At 53.6% G+C, this 18,657-nt stretch overlaps 1 protein-coding gene across 1 annotated transcript in view; it reads right to left on the bottom strand.

Annotated features, from left to right (window-relative positions):
* Nucleotides 1-18,657, bottom strand: part of HSD11B2 (hydroxysteroid 11-beta dehydrogenase 2) — a 68,548-nt gene that overhangs the window by 36,899 nt on the left and 12,992 nt on the right. Inside the window, exon 2 of the mRNA XM_084812903.1 lies at nucleotides 13,770-14,841. Within this exon, the coding sequence (XP_084669029.1) occupies nucleotides 13,770-14,841 (1,072 nt within the window). The remainder of the gene's footprint in view (nucleotides 1-13,769; nucleotides 14,842-18,657) is intronic.

Below are 18,657 nucleotides of genomic sequence, written 5' to 3'. Positions count from 1 at the left end.
ATCTTGGCTCTTTGATCTGTCCCTTTTCCTCCCATTGCTGTCATTCATTTCACAGCTGGTCTAGAGGATAGTACTTCAGATCCAGTTTTGATTACAGAATCTTCTGGGTTTATTTTATCAGAAATTTCTAATTTCTGTGAAAGTTGAATTTTCTCTCAATATTCTGCTTAATTTCAGAAAGACTACTATAATTCAGACCTTCAAGAGGCTACCAATATCAGTGTACCACATTATTTAACATTACCCTGATAGGCGTGAATGCGTGACACCAGGGCTGTTTGACGCCCAGATGGCGCTGCTCCTGCCCAGGCTGTGTGTCCTGGTTGTTGTTGTTGTTCAGTCGTTCAGTCGTGTCCGACTCTTCGTGACCCCATGGACCATAGCACGCCAGGCCTTCCTGTCCTACGCTCTCTCCCGGAGCGTGCTCAAGTTCATATTCATTGCATCCGTGATGCTATCTAGCCATCTCATCCTCTGCCGTCCCCTTCTCCTTTTGCCTTCAGTCTTTCCCAGCATCAGGGTCTTTTCCAGGGAGTTTTCTCTTCGCATTAGGTGGCCAAAATATTGGAGCTTCAGCTTCATTATCTGTCCTTCCAATGAGCACTCAGGGTTGATTTCCTTTAGGATGGACTGATTTGACCTCCTTGCAGTCCAGGGCACTCGTAAGAGTCTTCTCCAGCACCACAGTTCGAAAGCATCAATTCTTCGGCGCTCAGCCTTCCTTATAGTCCAGCTCTCACAGCCATACATTACTACTGGGAAAACCATAGCTTTGATTAGACGGACCTTTGTCGGCAAGGTGATGTCTCTGCTTCTTACTATGCTGTCTAGGTTGGCCATAGCTTTCCTCCCAAGGAGCAAGCGTCTTTTAATTTCATGGCTACAGTCACCATCTGCGGTGATCTTGGAACCCAAGAAAGTAAAATCTGTCACTGCTTCCATTTCTTCCCCTTCTATATGCCAGGAAGTGATGGGGCCAGATGCCATGATCTTCTTTTTTTAATGTTGAGTTTCAAACCAGCTTTTGCACTCTCCTCTTTCACCCTCAACAAGAGGCTCTTGAGATCCTCTTCGCTTTCTGCCATTAGGGTGGTATCGTCTGCATATCGGAGGTTGTTGATAATTCTCCCAGCAATCTTAATTCCGACCTCTGATTCATCCAACCCGGCATTTCTCATGATGTACTCTGCATATAAGTTAAATAAGCAGGGTGACAATATGCAGCCTTGTCATACTCCTTTCCCAATTTTGAACCACTCGGTTGTTCCATGTCTGGTTCTTACTGTTGCTTCTTGACCCTCGTACAGGTTTCTCAGGAGACAGGTAAGGTGGTCTGGTACTCCCATCACTTTCAGAATTTGCCACAGTTTGTTGTGATCCACACAATCAAAGGCTTTAGCGTAGTCAATGAAGCAGAAATAGACGTTTTTCTGGAATTCTCTTGCTTTCTCCATGATGCAGCGAATGTTGGCGATTTGATCTCTAGTTCCTCTGCCTCTTTGAAACCCAGCTTGTACTTCCGGTAGTTCTCGGTTCGCATACTGCTGAAGCCTAGCTTGTAGGATTTTGAGCATCACCTTGCTGGCATGTGAAATGAGCGCAATTGTGTCCTGGTTGCCCTTCCGGATTTACAGGGTAAAAACCAACACGGGTCCTCCTCAGAGTAGACCCACTTAAATGCCCGGGGCTGGAGTCAGTCGCGACCGGCGCAAGTCCCCTTCGTTTCAACGGCTCGGCTCTTCTCCGAGGAGGGCTTGCGCCGCCCGCGGCCCGCCGCCGGGCCGTCTCGCGCGCGTCGGTGACGTCCCGCCAAGCGCCGCTTGCGCCTCGGGCGCTTCCCGGCCGGGCTGCCGGCTACGCGAGAAGGCCGAGCCGGCCCGGCTTCCCTCGCGTGCTCCTCGCGCCTCCGGCCGCCCGCGGCCCCGGCGAGCGGCGCTCCCGCAGCCCGCGGACGTGCTCGCCCGGCGGCCCCGAGCGGCTGCCCGCGCGCCGCGCCACGGAGAGGCGGCCGCCTGCCCCCTCTGGGCCACCGCGGGGCACCCGCGGCTCTGCAAGCGGCCGCCTCCGCCGCGCCGCCGCCTTCGCCGGCCCGACCTCCGCCCGCCTGGCAGCCGCGGGCGCCGCTGACGGGAGCCCAGCGCGGGCCGGGCCGGGCCGGGCCCCCACGGCGGCCAGCAGCCCCTCCCTGCCCTCCCCATTGCGGGCCCCGGGCGCCACCGGCAGGCCGGGCGGGCCCACGGGCGAACGCCGCCCGCGCGCGGGCTCGCAGAGCGCCGGCTGCGGGCCCCGGGGGAGCGCGGGGCGGCCCGCGCACACCGGGGGCGGAATTGCCGCGGAGGCGCCGGGGGGTCGCGGCCGGCTCCTCACGCGCGCCCCCAGCCTCACGTGCGCGGCCGCTGCCGCGCCTTCTCCGCTGGGGGCGCTCTCGACGCCGGCTGCTGGGGACAGCGCGGGGGAAGGCTGCGGGGGCGGGCGCGCGCGAACGGGGGTCCCGTCCGGCCCTTCTGCGTCGCATCTGCTGGGGATGTTGGAGAAATCTGCGGCGCAACCCCACGAGCGCAGATCTCCACGAACCCAGCCCACAGATTCTGCAGAGGACTGGCTTCTCCCCTGCCCGGCAGGTTCTGCGGACTCGCAACCGGTTTTCTAACCTTCGGGAATTTTGCAGAAATGCCGTCATAGAAAAATACGCAAAAAATAAAAACCTGGCCGAAAATGCGCATTTCCCACATAGGCTTGAGTGTGAAAATGCATTTGGGGACATTTGCACATTTTGTGGGAATTTGTGCATTTCCACAGGTGCAATTTTGCACACGTTAGGAAACTAAAAAAATCCCAATCCCGTTGATGGGAGGACATCAGAACGGAAGGCGCCTGACCCGTGAAACACAGATGGAACGGATTTTACACAATCCACACCTCCCTAGCATCTGCACGGGGTGAGACTAAAGCATTAACCACGGCATGGCATGGCAGATGCTGAGGGCTCTGAGTTGGGGGAGGGGGCATGCCATGTGGCCAGTCTGGGGGAACGGAGAATGGGCACCGCATCTAACGGAGTGGGAGAACTTCAGTAGCTGGGGGCGGGGGGAGGCCGTGAGCAGAGACACCTATAATGAGAGACAATGTGCGCCTCGCTGTCCATCTGTTACCACCATAGCTCCAAGGCCGTGAAACCCAGGCACCTGAAATTTGGCATGCAAACTAAGGGGGCCCTGGGGGGCACCTCGCTTTTATTTTGTTTTTTAAGTGCACTCATTAATTTAAACATGTCCATGTGGTTGAAGCCTGCTGCTAGGGCAAAGCCTTCCCTCACAAGCACATGGCTTTGCAGTCCAGTTTGAAGCCCGGGGCGGGGGGATTATGAAGCCAAGAGGTGCATTATAGGCCTGCCTCCTCCCATGGCTCTGGGGTGCACTATGGCAGGGGTCGTGCCAGGGGTGCTGGCGGGCATGGCTTCACTCCGACAGGCACAACGTGTTCACCTCTGGCAGCTGCATCACTGCTCGAAGGCTTTGCTGTATCCAACTCTCCCAACCCACCTGACAATACTCACCAGGATGGGAACAGAAGGGCACAGAGATGAGAGGAGTGTGGCCACAGTGGGCTCGGAAATCAAGGGGTCAAGGAGCTTGTGTGGGTGGAAAACCAGAGAATCGTGTGTGTGTGTGTGGGGGGGTTACAGAGGAGCATCACATGGTCTGAATGATTAAAGGGGTGAATGTTTTTGGCAGCCCAGTCCTGGAGACAGGCGAGAGGAGTGACAAAGGGAGGTTAGAAAGAAGGTGGCAGCAGGAGCAGAGTCACAGCAAGCTGCCGTGGTCCTTGGTGGCTGAGGAGGAGTCTTCCAGAGAGGTCTTGCTGGAGCCTGCAGTGCTGACAGTGCGGCAGTCACAGATCCAAAGACCTCCATGAGGAGGAGAAGGAAAAGTTGGTGGGGAGACTGCGTGTGCAACGACCAAATGGGGCAAGAGAGCACTTTGAATATGCAGAGAAGCCCTGGACTGCTGAGAGAGAGAGAGAGAGAGAGAAGGAATGAAAATAAACACTCCCGCCTACAGCCAAGGGTACATGCTGTTCTAGTTGCTCCTGATGGCCTGGCTGATAGCTTCCCTTCCCAGCAATTACAAACCTCAGCAGGTTTATGGCAACATTAACCATTAACAGCTACAAGCAAAGAGCCAGAGAAGAAGGCAATAGGCCATACAGGCTGCGCACACACAAAGGCACACATGCACGCACATCGCCGCCAAGACCAGCGGGCACTGTCACAACCCTTGGCACAGCATTTCCCTCCGGGCTGTGCTAAACCAGCTTGACCCTTTGAGCTAGCTTTGTCATGAGGCCAAGGCACTGACTCTTCTTAAGCTCAGCTTCAATGCTATGAAGGGGCGATTATGCATGCACATTTTATAAACTGTTGTAATATTTGCTGCAATCTGCCCAGGGAACTTTATGTTGTGGGGTGGCATACGAGGGCCATAAACAAACAAACGGACAAACAAAACTAAACGTGCAAGGAGTCAGCCGTGGCGGGGATGTGCCATGAGCCAAGTTCGGCTCCCACCCTCTGCTTGTCCAGAGGACAAAAAGGAACACAGAGCCCGAGACAATTTCCCCACAAGCGTCATGGTTTGGGGAAGAGAATTCCCCCTTCCTCCATTTTTATACAAAGTAGAAACAACAAATAGCAAAAAAATCTGGAAAATAAGGATAAAAGAGAAGACTAAATCTGGAAAAGCTTAAAATCCATAATGCACCTCCAAAAATCCTGACAAGCGTGATGTGCATCATGGTGCTCTGGTGCCACTCCCCTTCATGGGGGGGGATGGCACTGGCACAGCAGTACTCGCCAGTTGATCACGCCCAAATAAATAAGGGAGTACGACAAGGCTGCATATTGTCGCCCTGCTTATTTAACTTATAAGCAGAGTACATCATGAGAAACGCCGGGTTGGATGAATCACAGGTCGGAATTAAGACTGCTGGGAGAATTAACACCCTCAGATACGCAGACGATACCACCCTAATGGCAGAAAGCGAAGAGGATCTCAAGAGCCTCTTGTTGAGGGTCAAAGAGGAGAGTGCAAAAGCTGGTTTGAAACTCAGCATTAAAAAAATGAAGATCATGGCATCTGGCCCCATCACTTCCTGGCATATGGAAGGGGAAGAAATGGAAGCAGTGACAGATTTTATTTTCTTGGGCTCCAAGATCACCGCAGACGGTGACTGTAGCCATGAAATTAAAAGACGCTTGCTCCTGGGGAGGAAAGCTACGGCAAACCTAGACAGCATAGCAAGAAGCAGAGACATCACCTTGCCGACAAAGGTCCGCATAATCAAAGCTACGGTTTTCCCAGTAGTAACGTATGGCTGTAAGAGCTGGACTATAAGGAAGGCTGAGCGCCGAAGAACTGATGCTTTCGAACTGTGGTGCTGGAGAAGACTCTTATGAGTCCCCTGGACTGCAAGGAGGTCAAGTCAGTCCATCCTCAAGGAAATCAACCCTGACCGCTCATTGGAAGGACAGATACTGAAGCTGAAGCTCCAATATTTTGGCCACCTAATGCGAAGAGAAAACTCTCTGGAAAAGACCCTGATGCTGGGAAAGACTGAAGGCAAAAGGAGAAGGGGACGGCAGAGGATGAGATGGCTAGAAAGCATCACCGATGCAATGAATATGGACTTGAGCACGCTCCGGGAGAGCGCAGAGGACAGGAAGGACTGTCCATGGGGTCATGAAGAGTTGGACATGACTGAACAACAACAAAAAATAAATATGAGAAATATCCTTCCCCACCCTGCAAAAGAACAAACACAGTGCCTTTTCCTGCTCAACTGCAGGAACAGTTCTAAAATGCCAGACCAAGGGTCCATTTAGTCCAGCATTCTGCTCACACAGTGGCCGACCAGCTGCCTGTGAGAAACACACAATGTCACCCTCCTGCCTGTGCTCCCCAGCAACCGGTGTGCAGAGGCGCACTGCCTCTGGTACTGGAGGTCATAGAATCATAGAATAGTAGGGTTGGAAGGGGCCTACAAGGCCATCGAGTCCAACCCCCTGCTCAGTGCAGGAATCCAAGTCAGAACATCCCTGACAGATAGCTGTCCAGCCTCGCCTTGAACGCTTGGAAGCCAGTGTGGGAGAGCCCACCGCCTCCCCAGGTAATTGGTTCCATTGTCGTATTGCTCTTACAGTCAGGAAGTTTTTCCTGATGTTCAGCCGGAATCTGGCTTCCTGTAACTTGAGCCCATGATTCCGTGTCCTGCACTCTGGGATGATCAAGAAGAGATCCTGGCCTTCTTCTCTGTGACAACCTTTCAGATACTTGAAGAGTGCTCTCATATCTCCCCTCAGTCTTCTCTTCTCAAGGCTAAACAGGCCCAGTTCTTTCAGTCTCTCTTCATAGGGCTTTGTTTCCAGTCCCCTGATCATCTTTGTTGCCCTCCTCTGAACCCTCTCCAGTTTGTCTGCATCCTTCTTAAAGTGTGGTGCCCAGAACTGGACACAGTACTCCTGATGAGGCCTAACCAGTGCTGAGTAGAGGGGAACTAGTACTTCCCGGGATTTGGAAGCTATGCTTCTATGAATGCAGCCCAAAAGAGCATTGGCCTTTTTTGCAGCCACATCACATTGTTGGCTCATATTCAGCTTGTGATCGACAACAATGCCAAGATCCTTCTCGCTTGTAGTGTGGTTGAGCCACGTACCCCCCATCTTGTCACTTTGCATTTGGTTTCTTTTTCCTAGGTGCAGAACTTGGCATTTGTCCCTATTAAATGTAATTCTTTTGTTTTCTGCCCAGCGCTCCAGTCTAATCCAGATCACTTTGAATTTTGTTTCTGTCTTCCAAAGTATTAGCTATCCCGCCCCATTTTGTGTCATCTGCAAATTGGATCAGCATTCCCTGCACCTCCTCCTCCAAGTCATTCATAAAAATGTGGAAGAGCACTGGGCCCAGGACTGAGCCCTGCGGTACCCCACTCGTTACCTCTCCCCAGTTTGAGAAGGTCCCATTGATAAGCACTCTTTGAGTCCGATTCTGTAGCCAACTGTGGATCCACCGGATCGTTGTTTCATCTAGCCCACTTTGAGCTAGTTTGCTCATCAGGAGATCATGGGGCACTTTGTCGAAAGCTTTGCTGAAGTAGAGGTATATGATGTCTACAGCATTCCCACGGTCTACAAGGGAGGTGACTTGATCAAAAAATGAGATCAGATTTGTCTGGCAGGACTTGTTTTTGACAAATCCATGTTGGCTTCGAGTAATCACGGCATTGTTGTCAAGGTACTTCCAGATGGATTGCTTTATGATCTGCTCCAGAATTTTCCCAGGGATTGATGTCAGACTGACTGGTCTGTAGTTCCCAGGTTCCTCCTTTTTACCCTTTTTGAAGATAGGGACAACGTTAGCCCTCCTCCAGTCATCTGGCACTTCCCCCGTCCTCCATGATTTCTCAAAGAGAATAGACAGCGGTTCTGAGAGTTCTTCTGCCACTAGTCCTGAAGGCACAGAGCCATCAGGACTAGTGGCCACTGAGAGCCTTCCTCTAAGCAACACATGTGTCTAATTCCCTTTTGAAGACATCCAATTGGGGGCCATCACTACATCTTGTGATGGTGAATCCTATAGTTTAGCTATGGACTTCCTTATATCTGTCCTGAATTTCCCATCGATCAACTTCATGGGATGACCCCAGGTTCTACCATTATGAACAGGGGAAAAACAGTCTCCCTATCCACTTTCTCCACAAAGTGTTCCTGAAAACAAACAGTGCATTTCCCTCCGCAATGAGCAACCCTAAGTGGCACGGCTCACAGGGGTTTGGTTCTGAGCCATAAGCAGCTCAGATTGTTCTTTGGGGAAGCAACATTTTCAAGAGGCCCCAAAGAAGCAGCGAGTGATGCAATCTGCATTTCCCAGAATCCTTTGCACAGAACCACAGAGGGTCTTGGGGGAGCTATGTGCACATCCCAGATGGCTACAGTTGTGATTCGATTTTGAGTAACTTAGGGCACATGGGTGGGCCCGCTGGCTCTTCTTCCGAAAGGGGCCATCAGCCGCCTGCGCCTTGCTGCCTGCCTGCCTGGGCTCCAGCTGTGTCCATCAGCATGTATTGTGCAGCTGCGGGACGGCTGCCCCTCCTGGGCCCTAGTTTTGCCTTTGAGGAACACCTGTTTGAAGCCATCAGTGCAACTAGATTCTTCAGGTCTTAGCTACCTTCCCAATCCTCTAAAAGTGACATTTCTCAGTGGAGTTGTTACAGCTTGTCCTTAATGCACATGCCGGTAGTGTACGCACAGAGACTGAACATTAAAGTACTTGCTGCATTTCCCATGCTGGAAGATGACAGAGCAAGTCTATTTTTCTATTTTCACCCCTATTTTAATTTGGAAAATGTTGGAGGGGGATGTGTCCCATGGCCCCAGGATTACCCACAATCCGTCTAGAGGCTTTCCTACATAAGCCTGCACTGAAACGAACTGCGGCATGGGCTGCCCCTCAATAAATAGCACCCCTCCCCCAAAGAACAGCCATGGTGCTGCACGCCGAAGGGCAAGGAGCAGAGCTGCAACTTCACGGAATCTGCAGGGCCTCTGCAGGCACCCAGAGATGGGCCTGTCCCAGCCAAGAGTGGGCAGAGCGGTCCCAAATCCCCACACTGATTGGACGGCTCCTGAGGGTCAAGACAGGCCCTGGCCATTTGGGGCTCCCTCTTCGGGCCTCTCCATCAAGCTATTACTTGGCTTCAGCCAAACCCTGGCGCTGCTCCTCCTACTGCACAAGCGAAGAAAGAGATGGTCCGGTCTGACCCTTCTCAGGGCACGCAGAGAGGGTCGCTGCAGCCTGGGGATGCAGGGAGCACTCCCAGCAAAAGAGGCCGGGGGCTCCTGCTCCCACTGCTCCCCTTCCCTCTGAATGCCGTGGCTGGGGCCACGGGAGGGCAGAGAGTGAAAGGCCGACAGAGCCATCTCTCCCTCCGCCCCCGCAAGCAAAGCGCTCTGGCACTCCAGCCATGTGAGTGGGAGTGGAGCACACGCAAGCTGCCTGGGAAGGGTAGTCAAGCTGCCGGCTGAGGCTTTCTGGAGTTCCCTATCTGGGCAGATAAGAGGAGCGTGTGGGCAAGCTTATCTAATCCAGCCAAATGCTGCTTGATTAAAAACAAGGTGATTGAATGGGGCTCTTCCCTCAGCATCGTACACAAGCAGGTTGATAAGCAGAGCAGAACATGGTGGTCCGAGGAAGGATACTGGATTGCAGACAGTGTACTCCAAGACTCTCCCATAAACCTAGGCTTTGCAGAAGAAAATGGTGTGATCAATGCGCTCAGGAAGGAGGGGCAGGAGGGAAAGTTTGCAGGCGTCACAAGGAAATGCTGGCCAGAAATGCAACAGGCTGTTCCACACTGTCCCTTGGCCCCAAAGGGCTCCCCTGTACGCCAAAGACAACATGCCTCAGAAAAACCTTGGCTAGCTTCCTTGCAGCCTGAGCTTTGGGGGCTGGTACCTGCTTGCCTGTGCAATCTCCTACCCCAAGAGGCGGCGTGGCACAATCCGAGGCCGCTCCCCAGGGTGCTGTGGGCCACAGGCGGCTGTGCACAAACCCAAGAAGGGCACCCTGGTGCTTGCAGAAACGCACAGCTTCATTTGCACACCTAAAAACGTCGCCCAAATGAGAACATGGGTTGCTTGTGCAAACGGGCCAGCCGCCCGAAATGGCTGAGAAGGCAAACGCTGCAAGGATTCATGTCGGGATGGTGCACTGTTGGAATGAGTGGCCAGGGGCTTGACAAAGGACGTTGCTGTTTCTTCTAGCCTGGTGGGCAATTTACCTAGCAGCAGGGGTGAGGCCTGAGCCCAGTGCTCTGTCGTGGGGGGCGAGGGAGAAATAGCCACTGGAAGATTGGGTTGCTCAGGAGATCCACGGAGAGGGGCAGAGAGACAGCAAGAGAGAGTTGAGCAATTCCAGCCAGTCAGCTGAAATGGGGGGGGGGGGCGTGCTGTCTTGTAGCTCTGCTGCCTGCAGCGGGTCACCTGTATGCCTCCTCAGATGTAAATATGCCCTGAAGACATTGTAGTAGGCAGCACTCTCTGAGCCAAAGGAAAGTTCCGCCAGAATTTCTCATTACTTGGGGATGTGGGGAGTAGATAACAATATTTGAACCTAATGTGCATCTGCTGGGGAATCAAAGCAAATTTTGTATTTACATTTCATTGGAAGGGATTGTGTTCTGTGCTGTTTTAATCTGTGTCAAAAGCCACCTTATGCTTTGAGGGGGCTAGAAGTCAATGTTCTAAATAAATAATGTGGGATCAGCAATTGCAGCAACACCCAGCGGGGCTGAGCTGTTTCCTCTCTGCAAGAACCACCCAGGAGCCAGATTCAAAACTTGACATACCGCCAGAGTTGTTACAGGCATTCTGCTTGTACCATAACTTGGGATTTTGTTTCTTGAAATATAGCAACTCAAGATCAGAGGAAGAATTCCATAAATCACTAAAAATCTGGACGAGCTGGGAAGAGCTGGGCGGCCAGATGACCCCACTTCAGGCAAGGGGCAATTATTTCTCAGGATGTGGAAATGGTTGGAGGGAGGTTTCCCTCATGGGGTGGAAGACAGGCACACTTCTCTTTTACCCACATGTCTTTGACCCTGCTGTCGCTTCAGTCATCAATCCTCCGAGGCAAAATAGACTGCTGTTTCCATGTGCGCACGCACACACATGTAGGGAGCCAGGGAGGGAAAGGGCCCCTCTCCTTCCCCTGGAGCACCTGAGCATCTGGCTTCTCTCCTCTCCCCTCCTCTCCACAGACTGCTGGTGTTAGGCAGGCAACTAGGTACATTGCACATTTCCGAAAAGACAAGGCAATAAAGATAAAGAGCGACATTTCCCCCACTTCCCCCAAGGCTCTGAGCCAGCTCCTTTATTGCCCATTATGCCTCTCAATGCCTACCATCCATCTAGGCAGCGAATCCTGCAGCAGCACGTGTGGCGAGAGCGGGGGCTGGCATCATCCCCATCATCATCCTATGGGGACCTGGCTAGTAGCTGCTTTTCAGACAGTAACTTGACTTCCAGTATTAAGTTGTCTTCCTCCCTCCCCCTCCCCCAAGACTGGTTGCCATGCACCTCTGCCAGATCTAGGAGTCCTTGCCAGGTTCTCCTCCTGCCCAATCCCCCCCCCCCAATACACTCGCCCACCTGCTGCAGAACAGCTAAGCTACTGAGCAGACAGACCTGTTTGCACTCTGCCTGCTTTCCTGCAGCCTCTTCCTCGCCATTAAGGACAACATTAATTCAAAAGCTTGATCCAGCGTCAGCCTCACCAGTCTCAGTGCAGCTCATAGTAAAGGGAAGCTGGTGTGGCAACCAAGTAGCTCTGAGAGGGTGTCCCTCAGCCACGGAGTGGCTTGCTAGGTGGCCTTAGCCAAGCTTCACGCTCCGCCTCAGCCTTCTGGCTGCTACAGTAAGAGTAACCTTGTAGGGTTGTTGTAAGAGCTTCAAAAAGGCAATGCTGTAAAGCACTGTATGTAAATGCTAAATATTAAATATTATTAAAATATCCAAAACACAGTAAAGTCAGGACATAGAATTGACACACAAAACCTATACAAGGACCCAATAAAAGAGAAAATGTTTGTCTAAAAAGACAAGCTCAGATTGGTCTCCTAAAGCCTGTGAAGGATTTGCCTCGTGCTGTTCGTTCCATGAGGTGGGAACACCCGAGAAGTCCCTGCTATTCCTCTGACTGTCTCCCCACCTAGGAGTGGATATGGGAACAGGAAGTGCTGATCCAGCCTGGCCTTCTCTTAAATCAGGCATTGGCCCAGGCTTAGTGATAAGAAAAGAGTTCTTATGAGCATGCGCACAGCTTCCCCACTAAGCTAGCTCAGAGCCAGACTTCTGGGATGAGTGGACAAAAAGCTTGGCAACACAGGCAGCAGCAGCTTCTCCCTTGTCAGGAATGTCTGCCTGGAGGCAGCTCTAGAGAACAGAGGCAGGTCCATCTGTCCCGTCCCCCCGCCCGCTTTGCATTTCTATTTACATTATTTCCCATGAATACCACAGAAGCTCAAGCAAAGGGAGCCTGTGAATCTCTCCCCCCAGGCAGCAGTTCTCCACGTGCTGCTCCCCACACAAAAGCCTAAGCCAGCCTTTGGTGGTCCAGCGCTCCACACAGCGGCGGCATCCTGTATGGGCGTCCTCAGGATCAGGGCCGGCCCAGGTGGGCCCTGCTCCACTGGCGCCAGCCCTTTAAACAGTTTTGCTGCACCTATCTGCCCCCAGATGCTTCGCCTTGCTGCATCCCACGCCTGTCAAGTGCTGCCCACATTAAGTGTAAAGGCAGAGACAAAAGAGAAGGTTCTTTCTGTGAAACCCGCTTCCTGCCCACCACTGGAAGGGACGGACCTCTTGCTTCAGCAACCTTTCCGGGGCAGGATGGGGTGGGAGATGCAAACGGGGTGAAAATGGAGCAAAGGGGAGAGGACTAGGCAAAGAGAATGCCGGGCCTGCTCCAGCTGGACGGCCCACTCCCCCCACCCCAGGAGATGAGAGGGTAAATACAGCCATTCCACCAGCCCTACTGAAAGCCTCATTTTTTCCTCTTCCCTCCCCATTCCTTTTTCCTTGTGTTTTCCTTTTCTTTTTCAGATTGTAAGCCTGGGGGCAGGGATTGTCTTGTTTACTGATTGACTGTAAGCACTGGGAGCATCTTTTGGCTGAGTAGCAGGATGAAAATACTGTAAAGAAAGAAAGAAAGAAATGCCCCCCCCCCCGCGCTTCAAGTGGCAACTTCAGCATGACGCATAGTGTGACACCACCACCCCTTCCCTTTCCTTGGCAAAACATTTTGCCAGGAAGGGAGGTGGCCATTTTGCAGCAAAAGGTGTATTTTTATTAATAGAGGAGAGCCAGTTTTTCAGAGAAAACTTCATGTTCCCTACATGGCACTTTTTGCCACAAAATAAACCCCACGAAATGTTGGCACAATGCTATTAAATGTGCAGTAGAAATAGTGGTCACACAGGCCATTATAATCCCAAGGACACTTCAGCATCAACTCTAGAGAGTAACAGCTGAGCACACAGGTCCATCGCAAGTCCTGCTCCGATATGCCCCTGCACTAGAAAAGTATGTCGCAACTCCCTCATATGCTCGTATTTTTTTCACCCAATGCGTAAGTACACTGTGTTTCAAATAACCGCACAAGGGTTCACACTTTTATAGCATGTAAATTAAGAATTCAGATACTGTAGAGCCTCGCATAATTTTACAGACGAGATTCAGCACATTGTTTCTGGAGCAAAAAAGCTGTGCAAATCTTCACGTATTCCCACCAACTGCGAGAACGCAAGCCTCCGCTGGGCTAGTCCCAGCGCTGGCCGGCCCACCCGGCTGCGCCGTGCAGTGCTCTGACGGAGGGGCTCCAGGGAGCTGGGGGCGCTGTGCCCGCGGAGGGCTGCTGTCAAGTCGCCCCGCGCAAACGATGAACAGGAGAAGCAGCCCGGGCCACAGCTCACGCGGGCCACGCGCCGGACGCCCGCAGGCAGGCGGCGTCTCCGGCTTGGCGGTCCGATCGGAAAGGGCCGCGCCTGCCGTGGTCTTCCCGCTCGCTAGCCACGCTGCTAGCCCGAAACAGCCGCACGGCACGCGGGCGCCGGGCTGCGAGGGGCCGCCTTGGGCAATCGCCCCGCCTCGAGGGCCCGCGCGCCGCCACTCGGCTCGCAGCCCTCCTGCGCTCCCCCGCCGCCTCTTTTCTTACCGGAGAAAAGCCATCGAGGAGGGACAGGCGGAGGAGGCGCGCGAGGCCTTCCCACGGGGCGCTCCCGGGCGTCGCCGAACACGGCCGCCTCCGACCAGCTTCTCTGCCCGGCCTCCTCCCCCTGGGAGAGGCGGCAGGGCAGGTCGAGCACGGGGGATTCCCGGCCGCCGCCGGGAGACGAGGTCGGCGCGCGGCCCAGAGGCCGAGGCGGCTCCTCTCGGCCTCCCCAGTCGCCGGCGGCGGGCGCGGGGTGCGAGCGGGCGGGATGCGGGGGCGCGCCAAGCATGCCGGGCAGCCTCTGGCCGGCGCGCCCGGTCTGGCCCGCGGAAGCTGCCCACCGGCCCGGGAAGCGCTGCTCCGCGGGCCGCAAGGGCACTCTCGCCGGGCCCGATTCGGCCCACCGGGCACAGGCCGCCCTCCCCCGGTGTGGAGCCGCGTGAGAACGGCGGCCCTTCTGGCGGAGAGGCCGGCGGGAGGCGGCCCGCGGGCATTTAAAAGGGCCTCGCCAGGGCTGCCGGGCGCAGCGCGCTTCCCGCGCTCGCCACAGCCCGCGAGGCAGCCCCCGCCCGGCCCGAGCCGGCGCCCTCCTGCGGGAGGCGCGGCCCCGAGCGGGGGCGCGGCGCGGCACTTCCGCAGGCCACACGGGCGGGCCCCCGCCGCCGCCTCGGGCCCTGCGCGCCGGCCCTGCGCGCGGCGAGGCGGCCGCCCTGGCAGCCGCGCCGCCCGGGGGCGCCGGGCCGCGAGCGTGGCCCTGCGCGTCCCGGGACCCAGGTCCGCGCGGGGCCCGGCTCGCCCTGCTGCGGGAGGCGCGGCGCCCGCCTGGCGGCCTCTCCCGCGGCGCGGCCTGGCGCCGGCAGAGCGGGCGCCGGCGGGCTCCGCTGCAGGAGCCTCCTGCGCAGGGAGGGGCGCCGCCGGGCGGGCTGGGAGCGGCCTCCCCCGCCGAAACGTGCCCCGGGTGGCGGCGAGCGAAGGCCGGGCGGACCGGCGATTCCGCGCCCGTGCGCCCGGCCCGGCGGGCCTGGGCGCGTCGCGCGCGGCAGGGCTGGGGGGCGGCGGCCGGGCCCCGGAGGGCCTGAGGCGGGCCAAGGGCAGGGCGCAGAGCCTGCTGCGGGCGCCTGCGAGAGGAGCCTGCGGGCGGCGGCGGCGGCGATGGGCTCAGCCCGCCCGCCCCCCGCCCGCTGCTGTGGTGCGCGACAGCCCCCGAAGCGCTGCCCTCGCCCAGCACGGCCTGGACGTCTTCGGATCACTTTTACGATGGGGTTTTGTACGTCTTGGGCTTCCGGGCGACGCACGGTCTGGTGTGCGCTCGCCTCACAGTGCCAGAAGTGGTTCCAGCGGGAGCGGCTGCAGCCTGCGGAACCGGCTCAGCGCCCCTCTTCCTGGCTCCACTATTGGGGGGAGTGCTTCGGGGGGGCGGCCTCCATTTGCTCTCCGTTTAATAGGTAATCCGGCCAGTGCTATGACCTCAGACATCTAATTGCTGTTTCCCACAAACTCAAAAGCCCTCAGCATAGAACGTCTGAAGGAACATTCAAAGTGAAGGAACAGATGGGGCAGAAAGGGAAAGGGAATCGAATTATGTGTCAACACGTTGCACAGAAATTGAAGAGACGGAACGCTGCAGCCCCATGGAGAGCACCTGGTAAGAAGAAATAGAGAACGAAATGAAAACAGCGTTGCAGTTGGGGGCGTCTACTATAAACCGCCAAAGCAAGGAGTTGTTGGTGGCGGCAGGAAGGGGGGGAGGAGGAGGAGGAGAGACCTTTGTGCCATGCAGCCTGCCATGCTGCCTTCAGGTGCAGTGGAGGATGCTTTTCCATCATCAGTGCTGACCACAGGGAGAGCCCTGCTGGATCAGACCAAGTGTCCATCTAGTCCAGCATTCTGTTTCCACAGTGGCCAACCAGATGCCCATGGGAAGCCCACAAGCAGGACACAAGCACAACAACACCCTCCTGCCCAGGTTCTCCAGCAACTGTTGTACATAGCCATACTGCCTCTGATACTGGAGGTAGCATATAGCTATCAGGACTAGTACCCATTGATGGCCTTATGCTCCATTAATTCGTCCAATCCCCTTTGAAAACCATCCAAATTGGTGGCCGTTGCTATGTCTTGTGGAAGTGAGTTCCATAGTTTAACTATGTGTTCTGTGAAGAAGGGCTTCCTTTTATCTGTCCTGAATCTCATGGGAGATGCAGGTTGAAGACAGATTCATCTGCCCGTCCAGCTGGCTTTTGTACACAGAACGGGAAGGGTTGCCATCTTGTCCTTTGCTCCAGGCAGCAAAATGTCTTGGGCCACCCCTGACTGCAATGTGGGGCTGCCTTTGAAAATGGTCCGAAAACTTCAGCTGGTCTAAAAGCAAGACTTAACAAGGACTGGTCGATATCACCATATTACAGCAGTGCTTTGCTATCTGTTCTGGCTCCCAGACTGTTTCTGGGCACAATTCAAAGTGCTGGTATTCAAAGCACTAAACAGCTTGGGGCCAGATTACCTGAAGGATCATCTCTTCCCAGACCCTAAGATCATCTTCAGGGGCCCTCCTCTGAGTGCCCCCACCAAATGAATTGAGGCAAGTGGCTACTAAGGAGAGGGCCTTTTCCAGTGTGCACCCCCAGTTGTGGAATGAGCTCCCCGGAGAAGCTCCCCTGGCACCTATATTGTGGTCTTTTCAGTGCCAGGTGTAGACCTCTTTATTTTTTGAGGCATTTTAGTCTCTCAATTTCTGTTGTTTTTAAATCTGTTACTGTATTTTTAAATCTTTACACTACTACTGGTTTTACTTTGTTCTTATACTGTGATTTTAAACTTTAAAAAGTTGTATATTATGTTTTTTCATACTGTATTTTATGGTTTTAAATGTTGTGACCTGCTCCAAGAGCTTTTGGGCAGTATAGAAATGCAATCAATCGTTCACACAGTAGGTCTACTTCTCAATAAGGTTGATGAACTGTTAGGGGTGATAAAGAGAAAGTGCAACTGCTCAAGTCCTGTTTTGCCGCTGTCTTCTCCCAAAAGGGGAACTTTCAATAACAGTACATCTGGATAACAGTGTAATGATTTGTAGAAGCCAGCATGAGTTTGCCAGGAATAAATGGGGTTCCGCTGTATGTGAAAAATACATATCTCTGCACAGAAATACCGGAGGATGAGCTTGGTAGCCCCATCGAGAGCATCTGGGTTAAAATAAATGGAGCAAAGAATAAAAGGAACATGGTGGTTGGAGTCTAGTACTGGCCACCCAATCAAGGAGAAGATGAGGATGAAACTTTTGAAAAGCAAATAGCCAAAGTTTCAAGGAAGCATGATGTATGGGGGACTTCAATTTCCCCAATATTTGTTGGGAGACAAATGCTGCAAAACATGGCCCCTCCAGGAAATTCCTGACTTGTGTGGCGGATAGCTTCCTCCTACAGAAAGTAGAGGAAGGAACTAGAGGATCGGCTATCCTTGACTTGATCCTAACCAACAGAGATGACCTAGTGGGTAAAGTAGCAGTTACAGGAACTCTGGGGGAAAGCGACCATGTTGTGCTTGAGTTCTTGGTTCTAAGGGAAGCAAAAGCCGAGTGTAGTCAAACACGTACCCTGGATTTTAGGAAAGCGGATTTTAATAAACTCAGAACAATGATCAGTAAGGTCCCATGGCAAGTGACTCTAACAAGAAAAGGAGTCCAAGATGGGTGGGAGCTTTTAAAAAAGGGAATTCTCAAGGCACAATTACAAACAATTCCAACAAGAAGAAAAGGTGGAAGACAACAGAAGAAGCCAATGTGGCTTCACAAAAAGCTTAGAGATTACCTGAAAACAAAAAAGGACACATATAGGAAGTGGAAGGAAGGCCAAGCAACAAAGGAAGAGTACAGGCAGGTAGCACAGAATTGCAGGGATGGCGTCAGGAAGGCTAAAGCTGAGAAAGAGCTGAGGTTAGCGAGGGATGCTAAAAACAACAAAAAGGCTTCAGCTACGTGCATAGTAAAACACAGAGGAAAGAAATGGTTGTTCAGCTATAAAATAAGGATGGCAAAATGATAACAGATGACAAAGCAAAGGCAGAGGTGCTCAGTTCCTACTTTGGCTCAGTCTTCTCCCAAAAGAGGGTCTAAGACTCCCCTGGCAAAGGCGAAGTACAGGCTGAAGGGGCAGGATTGCAGCTTGAGATCGATAGGCATATGGTCAAAGAACACCTAATGACTTTGAATGAGTTCAACTCTGCAGGGCCAGATGAACTGCATCCAAAAGTAATAAAGGAACTGGCAGAAGAACTCTCAGAACCGCTGTCTATTCTCTTTTAGAAATCCTGGAGGATGGGGGAAGTGTCAGATGACTGGAGGAGGGCTAACGTCCCTATTTTCAAAAAGAGTAAAGAGGAACCTGGGAACTACAGACCAGTCAGTCTGACATCCATCCCTGGGAAAATTCTGGAGCAGATGATAAAGCAATCCATCTGTAAGCACCTTGAAAACAATGCCGTGATTACTCGAAGTCAACCTGGATTTGTCAAGAAGAAATCCTGCCAGACGAATCTGATCTCATTTTTTGATCAGGTCACCTCCCTTGTGGACTGTGAGAAAGCTGTGGACATCATATACCTCGACTTCAGCAAAGCTTTCGACAAAGTGCCCCATGATCTCCTGATGAGCAAACTAGCTCAAAGTGGGCTAGATGAAACAACGATCCGGTGGATCCACAGTTGGCTACAGAATCGGACTCAAAGAGTGCTTATCAATGGGACCTTCACAAACTGGGGGGAGGTAACGAGTGGGGTACCGCAGGGCTCAGTCCTGTGCCCGGTGCTCTTCAACATTTTTATGAATGACTTGGAGGAGGAGGTGCAGGGAATGCTGATCCAATTTGCAGATGACACAAAATGGAGCGGGATA

Source organism: Heloderma suspectum, chromosome 8 (assembly GCF_057233095.1).
Source record: "Heloderma suspectum isolate Gila_16-S chromosome 8, 16-S_ref, whole genome shotgun sequence".
Classification (NCBI taxonomy): Eukaryota; Metazoa; Chordata; class Lepidosauria; order Squamata; family Helodermatidae; genus Heloderma; species Heloderma suspectum.
Note: the sequence above shows the minus strand (reverse complement) of the source record. Positions and strands in the feature narration are given on the sequence as shown.